Source organism: Carassius gibelio, chromosome A8 (assembly GCF_023724105.1).
Source record: "Carassius gibelio isolate Cgi1373 ecotype wild population from Czech Republic chromosome A8, carGib1.2-hapl.c, whole genome shotgun sequence".
NCBI classification, from domain to species: Eukaryota; Metazoa; Chordata; class Actinopteri; order Cypriniformes; family Cyprinidae; genus Carassius; species Carassius gibelio.
The window spans coordinates 16,169,301-16,190,006 of NC_068378.1; the positions used below are offsets into that span (position 1 = coordinate 16,169,301).

Consider the following 20,706-nt stretch of genomic DNA (forward strand, 5'->3'; position numbering starts at 1 on the left):
AAAATCCCAAGACATTTAATTATGGAGTAATAAATGCAGCTGTATTTTTTAATACACTACCATTCAAAAGGTTGGGGAAAGTACATTTTTGTTGTTGTTTTTAGGATAAGTCTTATTTAATCAAGAATACAGTAAAAAGATTAATATTGTGATATATTTTTTAAATTATTATTATTATTATTATTTTGACATTTAACAATGTAATTTAATCTGGTGATTACAAAGCTGAATGAAGAGTCATATGAATCCTCATTCTACTATGCTGGTTTAGTGTTAGTCAAGAAAGATAAAATATTATTATTATCAATGTTGAAAACAGCGGTGTTGCCTGTTTTGTGGAAAGTGTGATTCAGTTTTTTTCAGGATTTTGTCAAGTAAAAAAAAAAATAAGTGCCTTAAAATCATATCCATGGGGCAAATCTGTTCATTTTTTTTTTTTTTTTTATGACTGAAGAGAAGTGTCAAAATTTCTATGCATTAATAACAGTTAATGCAATTTGCTAATACTTTATTACTAATACTAGCACTTATTAATCTAGGTTAATGTTTATATCCAATACAAATCTATCATACACAAAATCATTTTATAAATTAACATTAGTTGATGTACCATGAACAATTCTGAATAAAGTTAAAAAAAATAATAATAATAATAAGTCCATTGTTGGTTACCTAATGCATTAACTAATAACTCTTACCATAAAGTCTGGTTTCAAACATTTGAACACTTAAAAAAACAACCAATTCAGGGGTTGAAGCAGACACTCTTTTAATTATCAAGTCTCTGCAGGGTTGCTGTTTTTTTCAATACATTGAGTGAAATCACCACTAACAAAAACTTTGAATTGTGTGAATGTTACACAGTCAAAGTAAATGTGTTGAGTACTCTCAGGGCTTTGAATACTGTGTGGCATATGGGACAGATCTGTGAAAAGTGAGAGTACCAACACATCTCAACTGTATGGCACATGAGGAATCTCAGTAGTACACCTGTACACATTGAGCGGCATAAACCATGAGGAACAATGTGGGAAACTTGAGAATTAAGACTCTGTATTTGGGACAGATAAAGGAAGTAGCATCCCAGATCATGAAGTCTGACATAATTCCTAATAAGAAACAGTGGTGACAGATAGTTTACTGCATGTGCATCTATCAGACTGTAAGAACAAATGTGCTACGCTGACAATATGTGTTCAGAGTTAAACAAATAGATCTGGGCACTTACACCAATTAAACATTATTACACAGAATCCATATTCATGTAGAAGGTCAGAATTGATGGACATGGTGCAGGAGAATTTAAATTCACTGTGAAAGAAAGCAACTTCTTTCGACATTGGTGGGGCGAATTCTCAGACTAATTATAATTTATTGAATGAATGGGTTGAATAGTGACAGATTCAGTGGGGTCCATCCTGCCTTGTGTAGTGCATTTCAGTCTTTTTTAAGGTCTTGATGGCCAGGCAACTGTGGCTATGAGGAAGGTCTCTAAAGTGTACTAGTTGAGAAAAATGGAAGAGTGCTGGCTGTTAAGGAAGAGAGTTTGTGGCTGTTGGTGTAGGCTTTCTGCTATAGTTGGGGAATTGGGGGAAGATTAAGGGAGTCCAGGGCGCTGTGGTAAAGTTCTCTTAATGCTCTAAGCAACAATAAACGACAAAACATCTGATTGAAAAGATGAGGCAGGGGCTCCTAAAGGAAGAGAGAGAGCGAGAGAAAGAAAGAGAAGGATCAGAAATGAATGGCCCTGAACTTGTTTAATCACATGAATCACTGTTAATGCTGATACACACACACACACATAGACTAACCAGTGTCTAACAGAATGTGAAACGTCCTTATTTAAACAGATACAGTTTCATAAACTGATTCATGAACAACCACACAGAGGCATAATGTCTTACCCCAAGGACGTGAACTCTGTTGTAGTAGGAGCTAAAATCTTTACTGAGAGACACCAAGAATCTGCACACCTGACAAGACAAACAAAACACATACATTTCAGTAACGGATTGCTGTACTAATGAAGCCAAGACAGCAGAAAGTACAAGAGATTTGACTGGCTGAGATGACTAGGAATTGCCTTGAAATCAAAACCACATTACAAAGTCCAACTGACAAAACAAAACGTTGTTTTTTTTTAAGTACCTGTTCAGTCCTAAGATTAACTCTGGCTGTACCCCCTTCGTGCTCCCGGATCGGTCCTGATTGGTCCAGCAGCTCAGAGAATGGAATGAGGTAATTGAAGAGAAGAAGCCACTCCCCCTAAACACAAAATATAACAACTTAAAAACAAACCTTCTATGCAACTTAACACAAAACAGAGCTTGTCTGAATACATTTGGCATACGTTTTTATTCACGGCAACTGAAGAATAATTTTGAATACTTGAATAAGGACACAACAAATAAGACTTTTAGCAATAACAGGATCATTAAGTCATGTTAGTTACTTTACCTCCTCTTTTAAGGCAGAAAAGTCCAGCTCTGCGCCATCAGGGATTTCAGGATAAAGACCTTCATATTTTAAAATAGACATGTATAAGATTTCACAAATGGACACAATATTTCCCCGTTACATTACTACTTAACATGCCGTTCATCAAAAAGCCCAATGGAGAAAGATGGAAATACCATGCCTCTGTTGCACAGACTATATTGGCTATTGTTGTTAAATTCTGTATTTTTTTCTGTGCATTTTTGCATTGTCACATAATGTCTTTCACTGCTTTTCTGTTACCTAAGTTTAGAATAGTAACTAACAAAAACAGCATTTGCCTAATGAAATTGCATTTTAAACATATATACAACGACAAATAGTTCAAATCTGGTTGTAGTCATACTGCTTTAAAAAACAACTTCTCCATGACTACTGTCTTGATAATACTGCTTGGAACATGATTCATAAGTCAAGAACATTACAGTGTGTGTGTGTGTATGTGTGTGTTACCTTGCTCCACCCCTTTCTCATAGCTGCTGAAAAGTGTGTGAAGACGAGCACAGTTATACATGACAAAGACTCCACCCCTGGGGCCCTTTGTGGACACACCACTGTCCCGCTGAACATCTAAGGTCACCTGAAATAGAGTTGGCAATCATCTCTGATGCAGGAAAAGATATATTCCACCCACAAACACACATGCAAATGCACACACCGGACTTGTGTGCACTGTGGACAGCAGTTCAAACCTCACGGTAGCTGAGGTCATGATTCTAATGATGTCATCCCACGTCTGACCTTAAAAGAGTTTAAGGGAAAATTAAACAATGGCATACAGAGAGTTTACATCTGGAATGAACATGTATCACAATATGGCTGTAAAATTCACTTTTCAAGAATGCACAGATAAACACACCTTCAACTTGGTCTCCATACTTCATTTCTGAGGCCTCTTTCATCTGAGCTTTTCTTAACCTACAGATACATACAGCCAAACATGTACCAATGTAGTCATCAGACTTATAAACTATTATTGTAAGAATGATTAGTAGAATTGATAAAGCATTAAAAAGAGCTGTGATAACGTTGATAAAGAGTTGCTTTTCTAAAGTTTTGCCTTACTGAAGATACTGAGCTGCATTCATCTGAACGTCAGGAGTTTTAACAGGACCACAAATCACCAATCTCTTATAGAGAGGAAGAAAGCAATCATTCATTTTCCAGCAGAGATTGTCTAAAATGTAGTAATGTCCAAATGTGCAGCCTCTAAGCTGAACATTGTATATTCATCCATTTGGGAGTATTATAATTGTTTGATATTGCCGTAAAAGCTTTACAACTTATGACTTATTATGGGTTTCCTTCAGTGTCTTGTAGATTTTATTCCATCAGTATGCTTCTTTACACCTAAAACAGTTATACACACTTTTACACATACAGTTTAACAAACTTGCTATTCCAGGAAGTGGAGAGTAAATATTGATCAGATTCAATTAAATGCTCTCTAAATGAGCATGACCTTTGCCCATTTGCCCATAGGATGTTCCAAAGCTGTGGTTCATAGCATAATTAATGCTAATTACTGATATAAATAAAACCTATTGGTTACTTTAGGAAGAAAAATACAAATAAATAAAATAATAAGTCCTTTGGTAGGTTCAACCAAAAGTTCCTGTTACAGGAAATAGTAAATACAAAACAGAGAGCAATTGTTTAATATGTAAAGCATGCTGAAATGGCTGATGGGCACATATGTGAAACCTGCACTGCTGTTGCACCCGCTGCTCTCCACAACATGGCTGTTTGCTGCTGACGAAACTCGTCCTGACAGGAAGTGACATGCAGGGCTGTTGCCGTAGAGACCTGAAACAAAGAAATCTATTACAAGCGTCCTACTAAACATGGTCACTCACTGTAATGTGAAGCAGACAGATATTATCCAGACAGAGGGTACTTTTGACTCACAGGGAGATCTGCGGTTGCACTGTCCAGCTGGGCCAGATGACACAAAGCTTCTCTGTGCACTTAAAAGAGAGAAATTACTGACTTATGCATAAAACAGAAGAAAACTAAAACTATCCAATAGTTTATCACTGAAACACTGTAGGAGTAAAAGTCCAAATTCTGGTTGACATGGCTCAGTACGGTCCAGTTCATCTCATCATTTAATCTTTTCTCATCTGAAAACATAACTAAAAATTATGAAATGTAAAAAAAAAAATAATAATAATCTAAATCATCTATCATCTAAAAGCTCACAAGAGAAGCTTTTGTGCAGTAACTATCATTTCCTGCACCACTTCTATAAGGAGTTCTATTGGATAAGTGCTGACATGTCGCATCTTAGGCATTGTTGACAAATTTAATGATGCATTTGTATTAAAATCATTACTACTGATGAGATTATAATTCTTTTCATGTTAAGGTCAATAACTGATCAATTGGCTGGAATTCTACACAACTTTGTCAATTAAATTAAAAAGAAAACACTACAAACTAAAATCAATCATAACCACATAAAACTTTCAGTTTTGAAAAATGCATACATTTACATGAAAATATATTTAACAGTGTCATTAAACACATTTTAAGTGAATATTAGATCATGGCAAAAGTCTAAAGGCAAATAATGGATGAAATAATAAAGTACAATTAAAATTCCAATGTTGACTAATGGTGATGAATTAAAAAATAAAAAATTAAAATCTCTACATCAAACATTCTACTCATGCAACCCTAATAATGACATTTAGTTACCAAACAGACCAAACCACGAGAAATGTAACCCGTTAAATCCCTAATAAACACACTACAGCTCACCTGTACAAGTGCCAAGACTGGGATCATATCCCTGAACGTTCTCATCCTGTAGCACTTGTTTAAGGTTTATCCTAACTTCCTCTTTTATCCCCCTTTTCTCTCCCTCTATTTCCTCTCCTCTGCTTCTCCTTTTCCCCTTCTCTATCTCTCGGTCTCTGTAAGTTGAGTTCTCTAAAACCTTTTTCATCTTCTCCTCCCTGTCCTCATTGGTGCAGCTGACAGGGACTGTCGGCCAATCAATGCCTAGTGTTTTCAGAAAGTTGACAATGTCACTGTCCTGTGGCAAGGCTGGACAAAAGGACACGGTGTACCTAAATGAAATAAAGAAATAGTTGATTAATCTCTCCTTCTGGAGACTAAATTTATGCCAATATCACAAAAGTCAAATCACACACCCTTGTCTTCTGAGATGTGCCCCGAGGTGGTCAGCTATGAGAACGGTCCGTAGCTGCCCCAGAGCTAGTGTATCTGGAGATGCTATGGATTGTTTGGTGTGGAGCGCAGGACAGTTGATGAGGATACAGCCCTGTCTCTGAGCAGCAGGTCTCAGATATGGCATTATTCCACATAAAACACCTTTAAATGCTGCACAGCGATCCACACACACACGCAGGCCTTCTGCTGTCACGTCAGTGGCTCCTATCGGCAATACACCACTGCCATGGAGAGAGCGAACACCACTGAGGAAATCAGTGGGAACCTAAAAACACACAATTCAAATATTTAGTGCTGTTGCCCAAGGACACTTTCTCATTAAATCAAAACTTTTGTTGAAAATGATATAAAGTGATTTGAAACAATGCACAAAACCAACAAGAATGAGACAAGATAATATTTTCAAACTAAATCAAAATTGACTATTCATGTTTTTGTAATATTAGAATATTGCCTTTAGATTTATTTATATTTGCACATTACTTTTTTTTCAAATAATATCAATAATATCAATAATAATCATCAAAAAAAAACATTGTCCCCGCCCCCTCACAATGACCTAATCACAATGACGACAGTAATCCCTCCCTTTCAGTAACCTGTCACTCACATGAGATCACGACAATTAGCAAATGACAATGATCCAGCGATCCAATCAATTCATTTGCGTTTTATGGCATGCCAACTTTGAGAACTTGAGGTGAGGTCACATTCGCCGTTGTTTGGTGAAATTCTGAACGTGACTATGGCATTGCGGTTGCTTCAATTGCCTAACTTACAAGTCAATATTGGTGTAACGATATTAAAACTCCATATACATCGGGAAGAAGGAGGCGGGAACCGGCGCACAATCAATAACACTTTAATATTCAAAAATAAACAAAATAGCGCGTCAGCCCCTCACGGCGACTGACGCGCACAAATAAAAGCCAAACGTGTCACTGACTTAGCGATGCATAACTACACGTCCAAGCAAATGCTTAAAATATCCACCCATCCATGCGTATAAAATCCCCATCTGTAAGTACCGCAGGACAGGAAGAGCTCATTACAGAAAATAAAAAACCCACATGTAAGTAACGTTACATATTTAAGACTGACCTTTCCATCGTCGTACAACGTCGTCAGAGCCGTGTTGGGTGACAAGAAGTCACGATTTCTCAGGTTTTTGGCGCTGCTCTCGCTCGCGGCTGAACTCGGCTTCATGTTCAACGTCTCTCCGCAACGCGCCGCTCAACGCTTTGACGGTGGACGCGATGCTGAAAGGAACGGCTTCCACCATGATTAAGGTCAATATGTTGACATTGTTATAAGTGCCTGGACTCGAGGAATGTTACTAAGAAGTGAGTGATGTAACAGCACTACGGTGCTGTGCTCCGATTGATCACCAATCATAACATATGTATGGGGACCGGAACGTTAAAAATATCACTGGTTAGAGGGGGGCATATTATCTTGTATCACCTTTTACCGGTTGCGACCATGGTTGCGACCATAGATATACAAGGCACCATTTTGCCATTTTGAGTGTGGCAAAATCAGTCAATTACAGAACAGAAAGTAAAAGTGCTCTTTTGATAAAATACGTTTTGTGCATAAACAGTTTTATTTTAAATTATCTAGACCATTATTTTTATATGCTATGGATTACTTTTCTTATCACTGATATTTTTCGTTAGTTTACTCAAAAATGCAAGTTATGTATTTTTTTTCTTCTTCTTAATTTTCTGGTTCTAAACCTACGTGACTGTATTTATTGTGTTATATTCTGATAGCTTTGTATAAGGTAAAGCGTATTCATCATCGTTAAAGTATTCACCACACATTTTACGCAAAAGCTATACGTCACTATTTTCATTAATTTAATGTAAAACCGCAGCATGCACATTCTGCTTTTAATTTCTGGTTTTCTGAAAAGAAAAGAAAACTAGGTTGAGTAATAGTTAGGATAGTTATAATAAATTCAATTATTAATAATAATTTAATAGGAGAAAATTATTGGTCATCCAATCTTTTTAATTTTTAGCACTCTGTTAGCTTAGATAATTTAGAAGTTTCATCTGTTCTCATTGAGATGTCTAGTTGAGTATCATCAGCATAACAGTGGAAACTAATCCCGTATTTTCTAATAATATTACCAAGGGGTAACGTGTATATTGAAAATAACAGAGGACCTAGGACCGATCCTTGTGGCACTCATATTTTACTGGTGATAAATGAGATGACTACCTATTTAAATATACAAAATGATAGCTTTCAGACAGGATACTTTAGTTTTGGGGTGACTAAAGGTGAAAAATTCCTTTATCTCCATAAAATTTAGTTATTTTTAATGGATATATATATATATATAAAATATATATAAAAGAAATAAATACAAGCCACCCTTTTATTCTATTTAATGTTTAGACAGACTGTCTCAGGAATATTGTTTCCAGCATAAACAAGTTTAAAAAGCATCAACATGCAACAACTTCTGATATACTAAAGTATTTCTGTATGGAACAGTAATAAGACACCACCTGTAAATGGTTTTATATATTTTTCTTCAGAAAAGCATATAAAAATAAGATCTGGACACACTGAGGCATATTTGAATGCTGGTTGTTCAGCTGCTTATTCGAGTACTTCTGCTTTGTTTGGTGCAGGTAACAATTGACTGTAAGAGCTGAACTTGGCCCAGATTGCAAGTCACATGTTATGGTTGACAGTAAGATCAAGATCTCTTCCCAAAACAACTAAAACAGCAACACTGACTCAAAGATTTCACTTTATATCCTCTAGGCAGAGTAAAATCTACAAACCGAATCATCCAAAACCTGCTTCAGATCACTCAACTATTGAAAACACAAACCTCTATCATTCCTCTCCATGTAGATCTAAAAAAATATTTAGGAGTTTTGATGAAAAAGACACAAAAAGTAAAAAATAAAAAATAAAAAGTCGACAAGTGATGCATGGCAAATGTTCTTAATTTATTGGAGAATTCCAGAGACAACACTCAAATGTCTGATGAAGCATTTTAGTAAGAGATTATGAGATTTACTGATTACTGAACACTGAGGATTCTGAAGATCTTGTCAGGAAGTGATGCTTATCTGGGCTGACACGAAGTTCCCGGTGGCTAAACATATTTCTGGCAATCCGGGAGAAAACGTGTCATTCCAGAGCAACATCAGACCTCATATGCTGTACACACATACACACATACACATTTCTGACCCAACCATAACCTTGTATATATATTCAAATACATTTCAAGTTATACTGATGTAAAATTCACATATAATATCATATCTGAATGAGGCCAACTCCTGAATTCCTCCAGCACACACAATTTTCATCTTCAAGCTCCTGCAAGAGAGGAAGGGCACGGAATCCATAGCCAGCTGTCAATCAAGCAAACAGCTGCATTATGGGTTCCGTTAACTTCCAAACTGCTGTGGCCATTTTCATTTACACTCTGTGAACAAACACATCTGCCAATACTTCATCATTTAACTTTTTTTTTTTTCGTATGGAAATTTCAAGCTGCTTACATTTATCAAGTGTACCTTTATTAAATAAGGAAAAAGAAATAACATTCAAACAGCTTTTACCACAAACAAGTTTGGTGCCTCTGTGAAAGAATCAAACTTGTTTATTTATCTCGTTTCATCTGAAGACTTGTGTCTTGAAAAACCTGTTCCCTATCAGAGAAGAGTGGGCAGAGAGAGAGAGGGGGAGGGAGGGAAGGAGAAAGGGGGTTATACATAGTAAATGAAGACAAAATGACAAGTGAGATTAAACAGGATATAAATTTGACTAAAGAAAGTCACATGAAGTAAAATGAAGGAGGAACTAGCCTGAAATATGAAGCTTCATTTTAGAAAAAAAAAACCAGCCTTGATGGCACATTATAAATACTTTAGTGAAGTCTAGTTGATCTTTCACTGCATGTCCTTCTTTGTGTGTGTGTGTAGATTTTTTTATATTTGCCAAACTCAGTGAAATGAATGAGGAAAAGATGAGCAGACTAATAAACGAGAGACGGTTTGTATCAATGTACATTTGCATAATTATTTTTTCATTTCAGAGCGATCTACTTGCAAAAGAGAAGACAAGTTAACAAATGAAAGAATCAAGTGGAACTATAGGTGAAGATAAATGAAAGAAAACTACTTATCACTGTGATAAACGACAAGAGAGGAGACACACTGTACATGACAACTAAATACAGACAGGTATGAAAGAGATGAGAAGATTAACTCTCTGTTACCTGCTCCCGTCATTCCTCCTCTTTTCGTGCTCTCTCTCCCTCTCTCTGCTCCCTGGCTTGTGCGAGTTTGTCAGAGTGTTCGCGTATTTATGCCTACTGACTTCCTCCTCAGAAATCTGAGGAACATTTTCACTTTCACTTCTTCACTAGACTGCCCACAACCTCCCCCCTCCAAACATCTCAGTGTCTTTCCCTTCTCTTTTCTTTTCTGATAATTCAGATCTCTTTCTTTTAATTTATATTTCTTTGTTGCATCAAAAAGTGCTTCTACTATTATGGTTGATGCACTCATTTGATTGTAGGTGTAATATATATAATATTATTTATTATTATCAACAATATATATACACATTTCTATTGTAGTTAAAAATGAACATTTATATATATATATATATATATATATATATATATATATATATATATATATATTTTAATCATGAAAGTTTTTTTTTATTTTTATATTGCAATATTGCTGCACAGTAATATAGATCTGTCAGTCCTTTCATTTTTGCAGTGTATGAAAGCGTTAGGAGATTTGGGCCCAGCTGGGCTGAGCTCACTAACAGGCCAATATCATATTTCATTAATGAGGAGCCACCTGGAGCTTTCGGCCCAACCTGTCCAGGTGCGGATCCATTAGTGAGCATGTGTGAACGCTTGTTTGGAAAGTCCTGTAGTTTTGGAGGTGAAGGCTGGTTCCCTTGAGACATGCTTGCAAAATGAGGAATAACGTACCAATGTCAATGTTCAGCAGACGTCTACCCACACACCCACAGATTCAGGATTTGAAAACTAATTTAATGATGAAAAACACATGCAAGTGAAAAATTTTGTAATTTACATAACAGGCACATTTTTATGAAGGTACTCACATGCACCCAACTTGAATGGTCAGTTCTCTTTTTATAACAAACTTGACAGAAATCCCATTAAAATACAACACTTCCTGTTTCACACAGATCTACTGCACTCAATCATCCTGTTTGCTTCTCTTGACAAAGAATGTTGACTGTTTATTGCTTATAATGATGCATATGCAGGTATGTTTGTATTTTATTAATCAAGACAAAACAAATACCTTTTGGCAAAAAAACGTATATTTTCCAACAAAAGTTGTCAAGTGATTACAATCAAAAACATCTCTTTTTGACATGTAAGGCATCTGATACAAACAGCAGACAGCATGCGTTCCCCACAAGCGCACACATTCACGCAAACTGGCATATGCTTGCAGACATTCACAACCCGTTTCTCTCCTCGCTAAGAGGAAAGGCGGCTGGGAAGACGAGAAAGAGGAAGCTGAGGTTCTCAGTGTGTTTGGGTGCCTGTATGTGGAAGTCCATTAATGGGGATTTATGTGCGTTTGGCTATGCATGTGCTGGTATCTGTAGTGTCTTCTTTAAAACAGGCGTTTCTCATAGCTGAAAGAACAAAAAAGGTCAGTTAATTTTTTTTTAAAATTGTACATTATTCAATTAAAAAATGTGGTTTCAAAACGATTTTACATTTTCTTTTTGAAAGTACTCTTACAAACACAATGCTATTTATTTCTTTGATCAAAGATTGAATTTAAAATTGGAAATGTAAAAAATTTAAAACATATTTCTACATTAATTTATTTAAAATGTAATTTATTCCTGTGACGGCAAAGTTGAATTTCCATTAGCCATTACTCCAGTCTTCAATTGTTTTGTTTTTTCTTACTGGCCGTTATCTTACTGATCGTTATTGTACAATATCTTCAGACTAAGTGTACAAATGTTCAGCTACCTGTGTAGACTGTGTACTCCACCCTCCATCTGAGCTGACATTGTCCTCTTTTCAAACCTCAGTTCACCAGAATACATCATTGCCCTGAGATAGATGGAGAAAGAAAGGGGGAAAAACAGAAAATGACAACTTGTCTCGAACCACAAACATATAAATATTTGGGTTTGTGTCAGTTTTAGCAGTGCATTGTTGTGCTAAAGGTGCAGTGTTTCATTTCAGTGCCACTAAAGGAATCAAACAGAATTGCAAAGATAAGAAATTGTTGTTTTGGAAATGAACACTTTTTTTTTTTTTTATTATATTTTTTTTTCTTTTTTATTGTTTGCTGACACAGAAATGCTACACTGCCCCTTTGAATGCATTTAATTGCTGTTATGCGAGTAATGTGCATGTACCTCAGCTGTGTGAGGCTCTTTGCACCGATGTCTTGGCAGGAATGCTGTATGCCAACAAGAAGATATGGAACAAACTTATGGATGGAGCCTTTATCCTGGACAGCCCCTGAAACTCCCTGAGCTACTTTAATCTTATCACTCTCACTGAAAAAAGAGAGAGATAGAGATGACAGAGGGGTTGAGAGAAGGAACATGGTTAAAATTTATATTCTGAAGAACTTTCTCAGTCAAAAAGCTATTTTTGATATTAGCTTATATTAATGTTTCAAATTCTCATTGAACTAGTATTCCATAAATATATCCATATTTCATCAAGCATTACTCTACAGTATATGCAGTTGTGACAAAAAAAAAAAAAGAACCTGTAATTTGTGGCTAAATCGTAGCAGAAACTAAGAAAAATAAGTGCACAGTATTGTATTTGGAAAAGGATTTATTTATGTGCATAACACCTGAAGTATCTGGTCTGCGAGCCCAAATTCTTGTCCATGGCATCCAGTGAGCCCATCCCTCTGTACTTCTTCAGACGGATCCCATCCGAAAAGAAATATTCACCAGGTGCTTCAGAGGTAGCAGCGAGCAATGACCCCATCATTACTGAGAGACAGAGGAACCAAAATTAAGCATCTATCATTGACGTTAGTATATATCTCATGAATCTATATATCTAACTCACCTGTAGATGCTCCCAATGCAAGTGCTTTAGCAATGTGACCAACTGTCTGAATTCCCCCATCAGCAATGACCGGCACACCAAACCGCCGAGCGTATTCTGATACCTTATAGACAGCTGTTGCCTGCGGTCTCCCACATGCTAGCACTGTGAGAGCAATGAGAAATACAGACCCTTACTTACAAATTACTATCAACTTAAACCTGCATATTGGACAAATATAGTGTAGATGAGGACAATCATATGCATTGCTGAAAAAATACTTTCCACTAACTGTTGTTCACACACAGACAAATAGACATATGAACACATGAATGACTATCAGTGTATTCTTGACTCATGCAGTCATGTGACTTCAGTCAATGATGATCAACCAGTCAGTAAACGTTGCAGAGACAGAATTACATGTCAATTCAAAATGAGGCCAAACCAAAATGAATTACAGAAATCTGAATCATGGCTCTTCTTTGAACTTCACTAAGTTCAAAGACAAAAAGTTAGCATTACATGATATATGTGGGTTTAAATGTGAAATTTTCTATAAATGGTGAGGTAACGTGAGAGGAGAAAAATAGGGGTCAGTCAGCAAACCCTCAGCATGTCCGGACAAACAATAACAACTGAGAGAGGACAAACCAAAAGGAAATCATTTTTGAATAATTCATGAATTCAAAAATCTTTTGCTCCACTGTCTGTTTGTGACCTTTCGCAAGAACATGACAATAAAAAGGAAAATCTAGCAGTGGTGAGCATGTTACACACACACCTGTCAAACCCACTTATTTCCACATTTTGGGATACAAAAGTCTGAGACTACTACTGCAAATTATAATATTTTAAGCAATTTAACTAAGCATTATATTACCGTAATTAGCATAACAAGTGAAAATTTGCATGCAAGATGCATGGAAATCCATGCTTTCATTCGCTCATCATCACCACCTGGAACCAATGCCCTGCAGCCATGGGAGTTTTTGCCATTTTTATTGTTTTAAGACAAAGAATGAGAGTAGACAAGAAATGAAGGAGGGAAGCAGCAATGGAAAATGACAACTGTCAACTTTTTACCCACAACCCCCTTCTGTATTCTTTAAAGTCACACCATCTACACTCTGCATACTGTAAAATGAAAAAAGAAAAGGTGTGACTCAAATGAACACAAACTATACTGAAGTGTAAAACAAAAACCCTCTGCAGTGAGACTGATGATTGTGAAACCCTCAGTTATTTGTGCTTTGGTTAGCAAATGCACTTTATATGCTCCAGTAGCTCTAAAACATATACATACGTACAAACACACACACTTAACTTGTTTTTTTTTCATGATGCAATGACAATGATGCAGGTTTAAGTGTGACTTTCATATCCAAATACCTTTTCTCGCCACTGCACAAACTAGTTCGCGTCTGTTAGTGAGGGATTCTGGGTAACAGACTTAGATCAGAGGAAGTGCCAAACGCCATTACTGACAGGTTAGTCAGACAATGACAAGCATCCAAAACCCCAAAAACCAGCAACTACTTTTAATGATGCAGAGCCATTAACCAGTCAATGCAGCAGGCAGAGTGAGATAGTGAGCCAATGGGATCTGAATGGGGATCAGTGGGAGGGACTTACTGGAGTATCCCGTAACAGTAGTTGGGGTTTTGGGGCTGTGGAGCTTTAAACCAGGAGGGATACTGAGAGGCGCTAGAGAGACACAATTGTAGAAAGGGAAATAGAGACTGAGAAAGAGCACACGGTAGCTCTGTTCTAAAACCTAGTGAGTTGCCTTGCTGCCTACTTCTAAGGAAGTGTAACTAATCGTTATGGAATCTCGTAAGGCATGGATTTGGAATGCAGTACAAAGGCTGCAACTGTGTGCAACACGGTTTGATGTTACCATGTTGCCAAACAAACAGCATGATACTCCAAGCGTAAAAAAAGGTTACACTCATAAATGCTGGGTAAAACAATACATTACTTATCTATTTATTATTATATTATAATGAATACTTATCTATTATCTACTTATTTTATTCAGTAAAACTTATATTTATAATACATTTTTTGCTTATCTTGTCAGCTGTCTTTGACAATGCATTATTGAACTGTAATATTCATGAAAAACTTTTCAGTTTTTCATATTTTTAAAGTGTAATTTATTTCTGTGATGTCAAAGCTGTGTGTCACATGATCCTTCAAAAATTATTTTAATATGCTGGCTCTTATCATCAATTATGAAAACAGTTGAGCAGAGTATTTTTGTGGAAACCATGATGCAGTTTTTTCAGGATTATTTGATTAATAGAAAGTTAAAAGGAACAGTATTAATTTTAAATATAAATATTTTATAAAATAAAAAAAACAACAACATCTTTACTGTCACTTTCAATCAATTTAATGTGTCCTTGCTAAATGAAAGTATTAATTTCTTTCTTTAAAAAAAAAAAACAAAAAAAAATTTCTGAATGTAGAGTGTAGAGTATCTCTGAAAGCAGTATAATTGTATAGCCTAGCTTCTGGAACAGTCTTTGCTAGATTTTGGAACAGAGCTGATAAAAAATAAAACAAAAAGGGAACTAATGCAAGTAACAAAGACAACAGGTCAGAAGAAAGAAAATATGCGATTGAGAAAAGAAAGCACAAAAAAGCAAGAACTGAGAAAAAAGGTAAAAAGATATAAAAACTGTGATGGAGGCAAGGAAGAGCCTCCAGTGCTACACTACCATCATTCAGAACGACATTTGTCACAGAGAGCTATACAAATGGACAGACAGACACTTATATAGACACATACATATTATTCTTCAAAACTACAGAATATAGAAAAATACCACACAAACAAAAATATGAAAACTTTTCTCCACACATTCTAAAACCCCAGAAAAATGATGGAAGAGTGGAAATCAATCAATCTGCACAATTACCTTGCAGACCAAAATTGCAGGGTTATTTGGGAAATGACACATAAGTTGGACTGCTCTACCGATGTTAAAAGTGGACCAAAGGAGGCACTGGACATTAGGTGCTCTCTCTGGAATGACTGGATGTAGAAATACAGCCAGTGATTGGCTGAGGTGCAGGTATTCAGGCATGGGATTGGTTGACTGACCTTCTTGTGTGATGCAGATGGAGCCGCTGCCCATTCCCACTCTCAGAGCATCCGCTCCGGCATCAATCAAATTCTTCGTCTGAGCCGCAGTCACCACTACAGCAGAAAGACAACCCATGTTAACTGTGTGTTTGGAGATATTACGTTCAAAAGCTTTGGGTTTTAAACTAACCATTTCCACCAATGACTTGTAGGCTGGGATATTTCTCTTTTATGTACTTAATCATATTAATCTGAAAGATGGAATTTCCTTGGGAAGAGTCCTAAAGTGAGCAGAGAGACAATGTGTAACCAAATAGGACAAAAATATGCAATCTTCTAGAACAGATTCACTGAAAGACATTAAGCCCAAAACAGGCCTCACCAGGACAACCACATCTACGCCAGCCTGCACCAGCAGGTCCAGTCTGTATTTGTCATCATTGTGTGTTCCAATGGCAGCCCCGCAAAGCAGCTGTTTACGAGAATCCTTTGAGGCCAACGGGAAATCTCTGTTCTTCTTTAAATCCGTCCGGGCGATGATGGCCACCAAACTGCCCTCCTCATTTACTATAGGAAGCTTCCCTATGGCAAACAAATATTGAGAATGTGACATGAAAAAATAATCTTGCAGCATTCTGCCTTGATTCTTCTGCAGCAGTTGAGTAACTGAACATATTCAGTTATTTAGTGATGGTTGTATCATGCTGATTCAATATGATAACTCATGAAATTGAGAGTCTTTCTGAGAGATTGAACTTTTTTTACTTATATATTTTGTCATTTTATACCATGTCAGCACCTATATTCTTGGCTAAAATCATTCACATAGACAAATAAGTGAATAAACCTCTAGGAAGAGGTATGGAATGGATATACAAAATCATTTACAAGCAGAAAGATAAAATATATTTAATATCTAAATGATAGAAGTGCACTTCTAGAATTCTAGAACTACTATTCACTCTTTACTAAAAGCATAGTTATACTGTATGCAATCAGCAAAAATGAGTTGCAAGATTATTATCTTGCAATTATTTTGTGGCATGCCATTGCGGAGAAGTGGTGCATGAAACACTGCTATATAGGTTAATGAATAATTATCATTCACATAAATGGTTTTATTTGGTTCAAGGATTAATCCAAAACTTTCCTCAGCCATGAAAGTGTGAAGACAGAAAAGGGCAAAGGGCTCTCATAAATTCTTCAAGTCTACCCCACCTTTCTTGCTTCTCTGGAGGATTTCATTGGCCTCTTTCAGTGTCACTCCTGCTGGAGCAACCACCAGGTCCTCCCTCTTAGTCATTACCTGAGAGAGAGAAAGTTAAGGTGAGCAGAGTTCAGTAACAACTGCTTAGACCTCGTCCTCTGCGTTGAGCCCCACCCACCTCACTGAGGGGCAGGTCATGCTCAGACTCTTTGAGGAAGTCGATATCTCGTGATGAAATGATGCCGACCAGACGTCCGCCCATCTGTCCGTTGTCCGTGATCGGAATCCCGCAGAATCCATGCCGAGCTTTTGCCTGAAATACGTCTCTAACCCGCTCGTTAGGACTCATCACCACCGGATCCGTAATGAAACCCTGTTCGTACCTCTAAACGGAGGTCAATCAAAAGTGGAGGGAAAGGGAGGGAGAAGAATGATTTTCTATTAGGCATTTCTATTTGGGAGTCACATCAATACATATAACTTAATACAGAATGAGGTGTGGATTCTCATTCACAAGGACGATGTTGCAACAACAGGGTAGGGGACAGAAGAAAAACATTATGACTGAGAAAAGAAAGCTGGTACATTCATAAAAAGACAAGAGTCAAAGAAAGAGAGCTGAAGAGACTCACCTTGACCTTACGGACTTCATTAGCCTGGAACTCTGGAGTGCAGTTATGATGAATGAAGCCAATCCCACCAGTCAGCTGTGAAAACACATCATCATATCAGACTTTAGAACAAAATTCTACACACATAGATAATCAATCTTTGTAAATTTAGGTTTAAAGACTCAAAATCCAAGTGGGATGTGGTTTTGGGGAGACGGGACAGGATTTTTTTTAGGAAAATAAGCTCCACTTACCTGGAAGAGGAAGTATATTTTAGATGTGCATGTCAGCTTTTTAAAGATTTTTTTTATTGTCAACTTCTAGAAGTATATTTGCAAAGATGGTCTAAAAGCTAATTGACATAGATTTAAAAGACTACTTTGCAGATTAATGTGGACTTTTATTTAATTGATATCAAAATATGATGCAGCAATCACAGCATGTTTGCAAATAATATTTTATTTTGTAATATGCATTCACTTAGATAATTCTGCTTACTCAAATGCCTATAATAGTAAGAGCACCTTCTGTTGTGTAATCTTGTGTCAGTTGTCTTACCGCCATAGCAATGGCCATGCCAGACTCTGTGACTGTATCCATGGGTGACGAGACCAGTGGAGTTTTTATTGTGATTTGTTTGGTCAGCGCGGATGTCAGGTCCTACATAGAGAGCCAATCAAATTAAACCAGTGATGATACACAAGCAACATTATACATCCAGCAGTAGAGTGTACAAAACTGACTACTGTTGACTACTGTTCAAAAGCAGTGTGTTTCACTTACCACTTGGTCAGCTGTGAAGTCAATGTAGCCTGGCAGGATCAGGAAATCACTAAAAGACAATGGAGAAAAGGGAGTGAAAATCAGGAGATTGTAGGAGACTGTGAAGTTCTCTTCCACCATACATTATAGTTATATATTTTTTATTCATAACATATCTATGCCTATGATAAAGGACTTAACCTATCACACAAACAAGAGACCTGTGTAATAAATGGCTATAAAGTAGTTGTTTGCAAAAGTAAATGAATCCGCTTTTAAAAGGAATTTGTTGATTCAACTTACTCATTAAAACAGTCACTTGATGCCTACTAATGGTAGTTGTAATTTCTTATTTTAAAAAGTAGCTCATTTCATTTTTGCAATCATTTAATATTTTTACATTAAAATGTTATATTTAAACTTAACATTTATGCACAATTTATGAATTGCTGATCCTGATTTAATGTGATTATTAATAGCCAGCATGTCTTTTTTATTCTATTGAATTTATTGATTAAAAAAGAACCTTAAATAATAGGACACGGATATGACAATAACTTAGAATACTAATAAGCCAACATCTCCATGTTTTCTTTTTTTTTTTGCTCAAAGTTATTGCAAGGTTTTAATCTCCCAAATGAGAGAACACAGCCTGTTTATTATATTATAATGAATATTTAATATTACATTTATACTTTGACTATAGCGTAGAAATGTTGCTTATTAATTGTACTATTTATGAACCTCAAAGCATATGTTTGTGTATTTTGTGTTACTCCATAATGATGTTCTATTTAAGGGCATTTTTATGTAGTGTAGGTATAGGGCCCAAACATAACCTCAAGCCCAGGGGCCCCCACCACCTAAGTCCTGCCCATAATTTAGGTCACATACCATGTTGTTTACGAGTGTATTAAAGAATCAAATCGAGGACATCAATGCTGCTTTGTATGCCAATTGATTGTTTACTTTGAATATAATGAGGTTTCATTATATCCAAAGTAAACAATCGATTAGCACACACGCCTGGTGTTAGATGGTAAACTGAAAGGCGCTTCTGGAAAAAAACTTGCACCTGCCACGGATAGGCTTTCACTCGGAGACATTATATGCTTTACATGGCACCAGAGAATTTGTAAAGAGAAAACAACCACAACATACTATTTATAGCGCATTTGGAAGGCCTGGCTTTGAGAGATGAGAGACTGCTTGGGGTGTCAGTGGTTTAAGAATAGACTGTGGTAACTCTACTCCTCTGTACTTAGCACAATGGAAAGGCAGCAGATGATGAATCCCCTACAGTTCATCAGTTAATCCAAGATGTCCCTCCGACCGGTCTTAACCTTGTGAAGCCACATTGCAACACACTGACATGTGCCCTCCATAGGGATCCGTCTATGCAGTACTGACCCACGTGAAACCTTTGAACATATAGCCATGCCATGCTGGATGCTAACCAGGCAAATGTGGACCAACAACGACACCTACGTGTTGTTCAGCCGATGTTATACGTTTTAAATGAAGCTGCATACTGTGTAAGCACATCTGCAGTGCTGACTGGAAAGCCTGTTTGATGTTTAACAAATAGCAGGCATATGGAAAATGAAACAGAGGGGTATGAGACACAACTTAAGGTATTTACTTATAGGTAAGGCCATCTCCGCAGTTGAAGAGTTGCTGTCCGGTTAGACCGTCGTCAGGCACGTAGCCCGTCTGTCCACTGATTAAATAGTCCGCCATAGCGACAGAAAAGCGTAAAAGTCCAAATTCTCACAGAAGCCGGTTCACACACACACAGTTCGGTGAGGGGTGTTCTCCTCGGAGCTTTCAATCTAACTGTCCTTACGGCACCTAATGACACTAAATGTCTCCAAAAAACTCAGGTTTCTATTAAAAAACAGGCTTTAATCAAAGAAAGACCTAGCGTGCTCTTGTTTTTGGGACCGAAGCTGGCCTGTAGTGCCCACAAGCGTCACACGTGCCTGTCTGTCTGCAGGATGGCCTCGTCTTCCGCAGATATAAATAAGCTGTCTTACTACGTCACTTCCGGGGGGGGGGGGGGTCGTTTACTCGCTAAAACGATTTTATTTAACATTCCCTAATATTGGAGACCGAGGTTCATCTCTTCGCCCTGGGTTGCAGTGTAAGCGTGGGGTGTTTGTATCGTCGTTCTCGATGTCTCGCGCGCACATGTGTTCAGCACGAGGGGAACTTATTCGATTTAAATTTATCTCGTGCACACTGCGGCTGACTTTATTTG

General features: G+C 37.0%; 2 protein-coding genes across 3 annotated transcripts; both read right to left on the bottom strand.

The window, feature by feature from the left end:
- Window positions 1-752: 752 nt before the first annotated feature.
- On the bottom strand, window positions 753-7,169 carry LOC128018580 (DALR anticodon-binding domain-containing protein 3-like). The gene is given in 14 exon segments (XM_052604179.1): window positions 753-1,692; window positions 1,905-1,973; window positions 2,149-2,265; window positions 2,458-2,516; window positions 2,950-3,076; window positions 3,155-3,237; window positions 3,356-3,414; window positions 3,562-3,626; window positions 4,201-4,302; window positions 4,405-4,463; window positions 5,260-5,570; window positions 5,655-5,959; window positions 6,796-6,871; window positions 6,873-7,169. Coding segments are annotated over 14 exon segments (1,656 nt in total). The 5' UTR covers window positions 6,977-7,169; the 3' UTR covers window positions 753-1,572.
- Window positions 7,170-10,729: 3,560 nt separating this feature from the next.
- Window positions 10,730-20,459, bottom strand: LOC128018581 (inosine-5'-monophosphate dehydrogenase 2). 2 transcript variants are annotated; one of them, XM_052604181.1, is made up of 15 exons: window positions 20,089-20,453; window positions 18,468-18,516; window positions 18,243-18,344; window positions 17,706-17,780; window positions 17,252-17,458; window positions 17,085-17,172; window positions 16,249-16,448; window positions 16,057-16,147; window positions 15,885-15,980; window positions 14,408-14,479; window positions 12,794-12,937; window positions 12,570-12,714; window positions 12,118-12,261; window positions 11,723-11,806; window positions 10,730-11,373 (listed from the first exon to the last, which is right to left on the bottom strand). In XM_052604181.1, the coding sequence occupies exons 1-15, from the start codon at window positions 20,184-20,186 to the stop codon at window positions 11,352-11,354; spliced, it is 1,617 nt and encodes a 538-aa protein (XP_052460141.1). In that variant the 5' UTR covers window positions 20,187-20,453; the 3' UTR covers window positions 10,730-11,351. The 2 variants fall into 2 exon arrangements, with proteins under 2 accessions (XP_052460141.1, XP_052460140.1); XM_052604180.1 differs by lacking the exon at window positions 14,408-14,479 and having other exon boundaries at window positions 20,089-20,459.
- Window positions 20,460-20,706: the final 247 nt, after the last annotated feature.

Excerpts from the sequence above, each read along its gene's own strand:
- LOC128018581 (XM_052604181.1), bottom strand. The coding sequence starts at position 20,186 with ATGGCGGACTATTTAATCAGTGGACAGACGGGCTACGTGCCTGACGAC. Across the intron at positions 16,148-16,248 it reads GCGTAGATGTGGTTGTCCTG|GACTCTTCCCAAGGAAATTC; the intron begins GTGAGGCCTGTT and ends TGCTCACTTTAG. Across the intron at positions 14,480-15,884 it reads CATCTGCATCACACAAGAAG|CGCCTCTCAGTATCCCTCCT; the intron begins GTCAGTCAACCA and ends GTGTCTCTCTAG.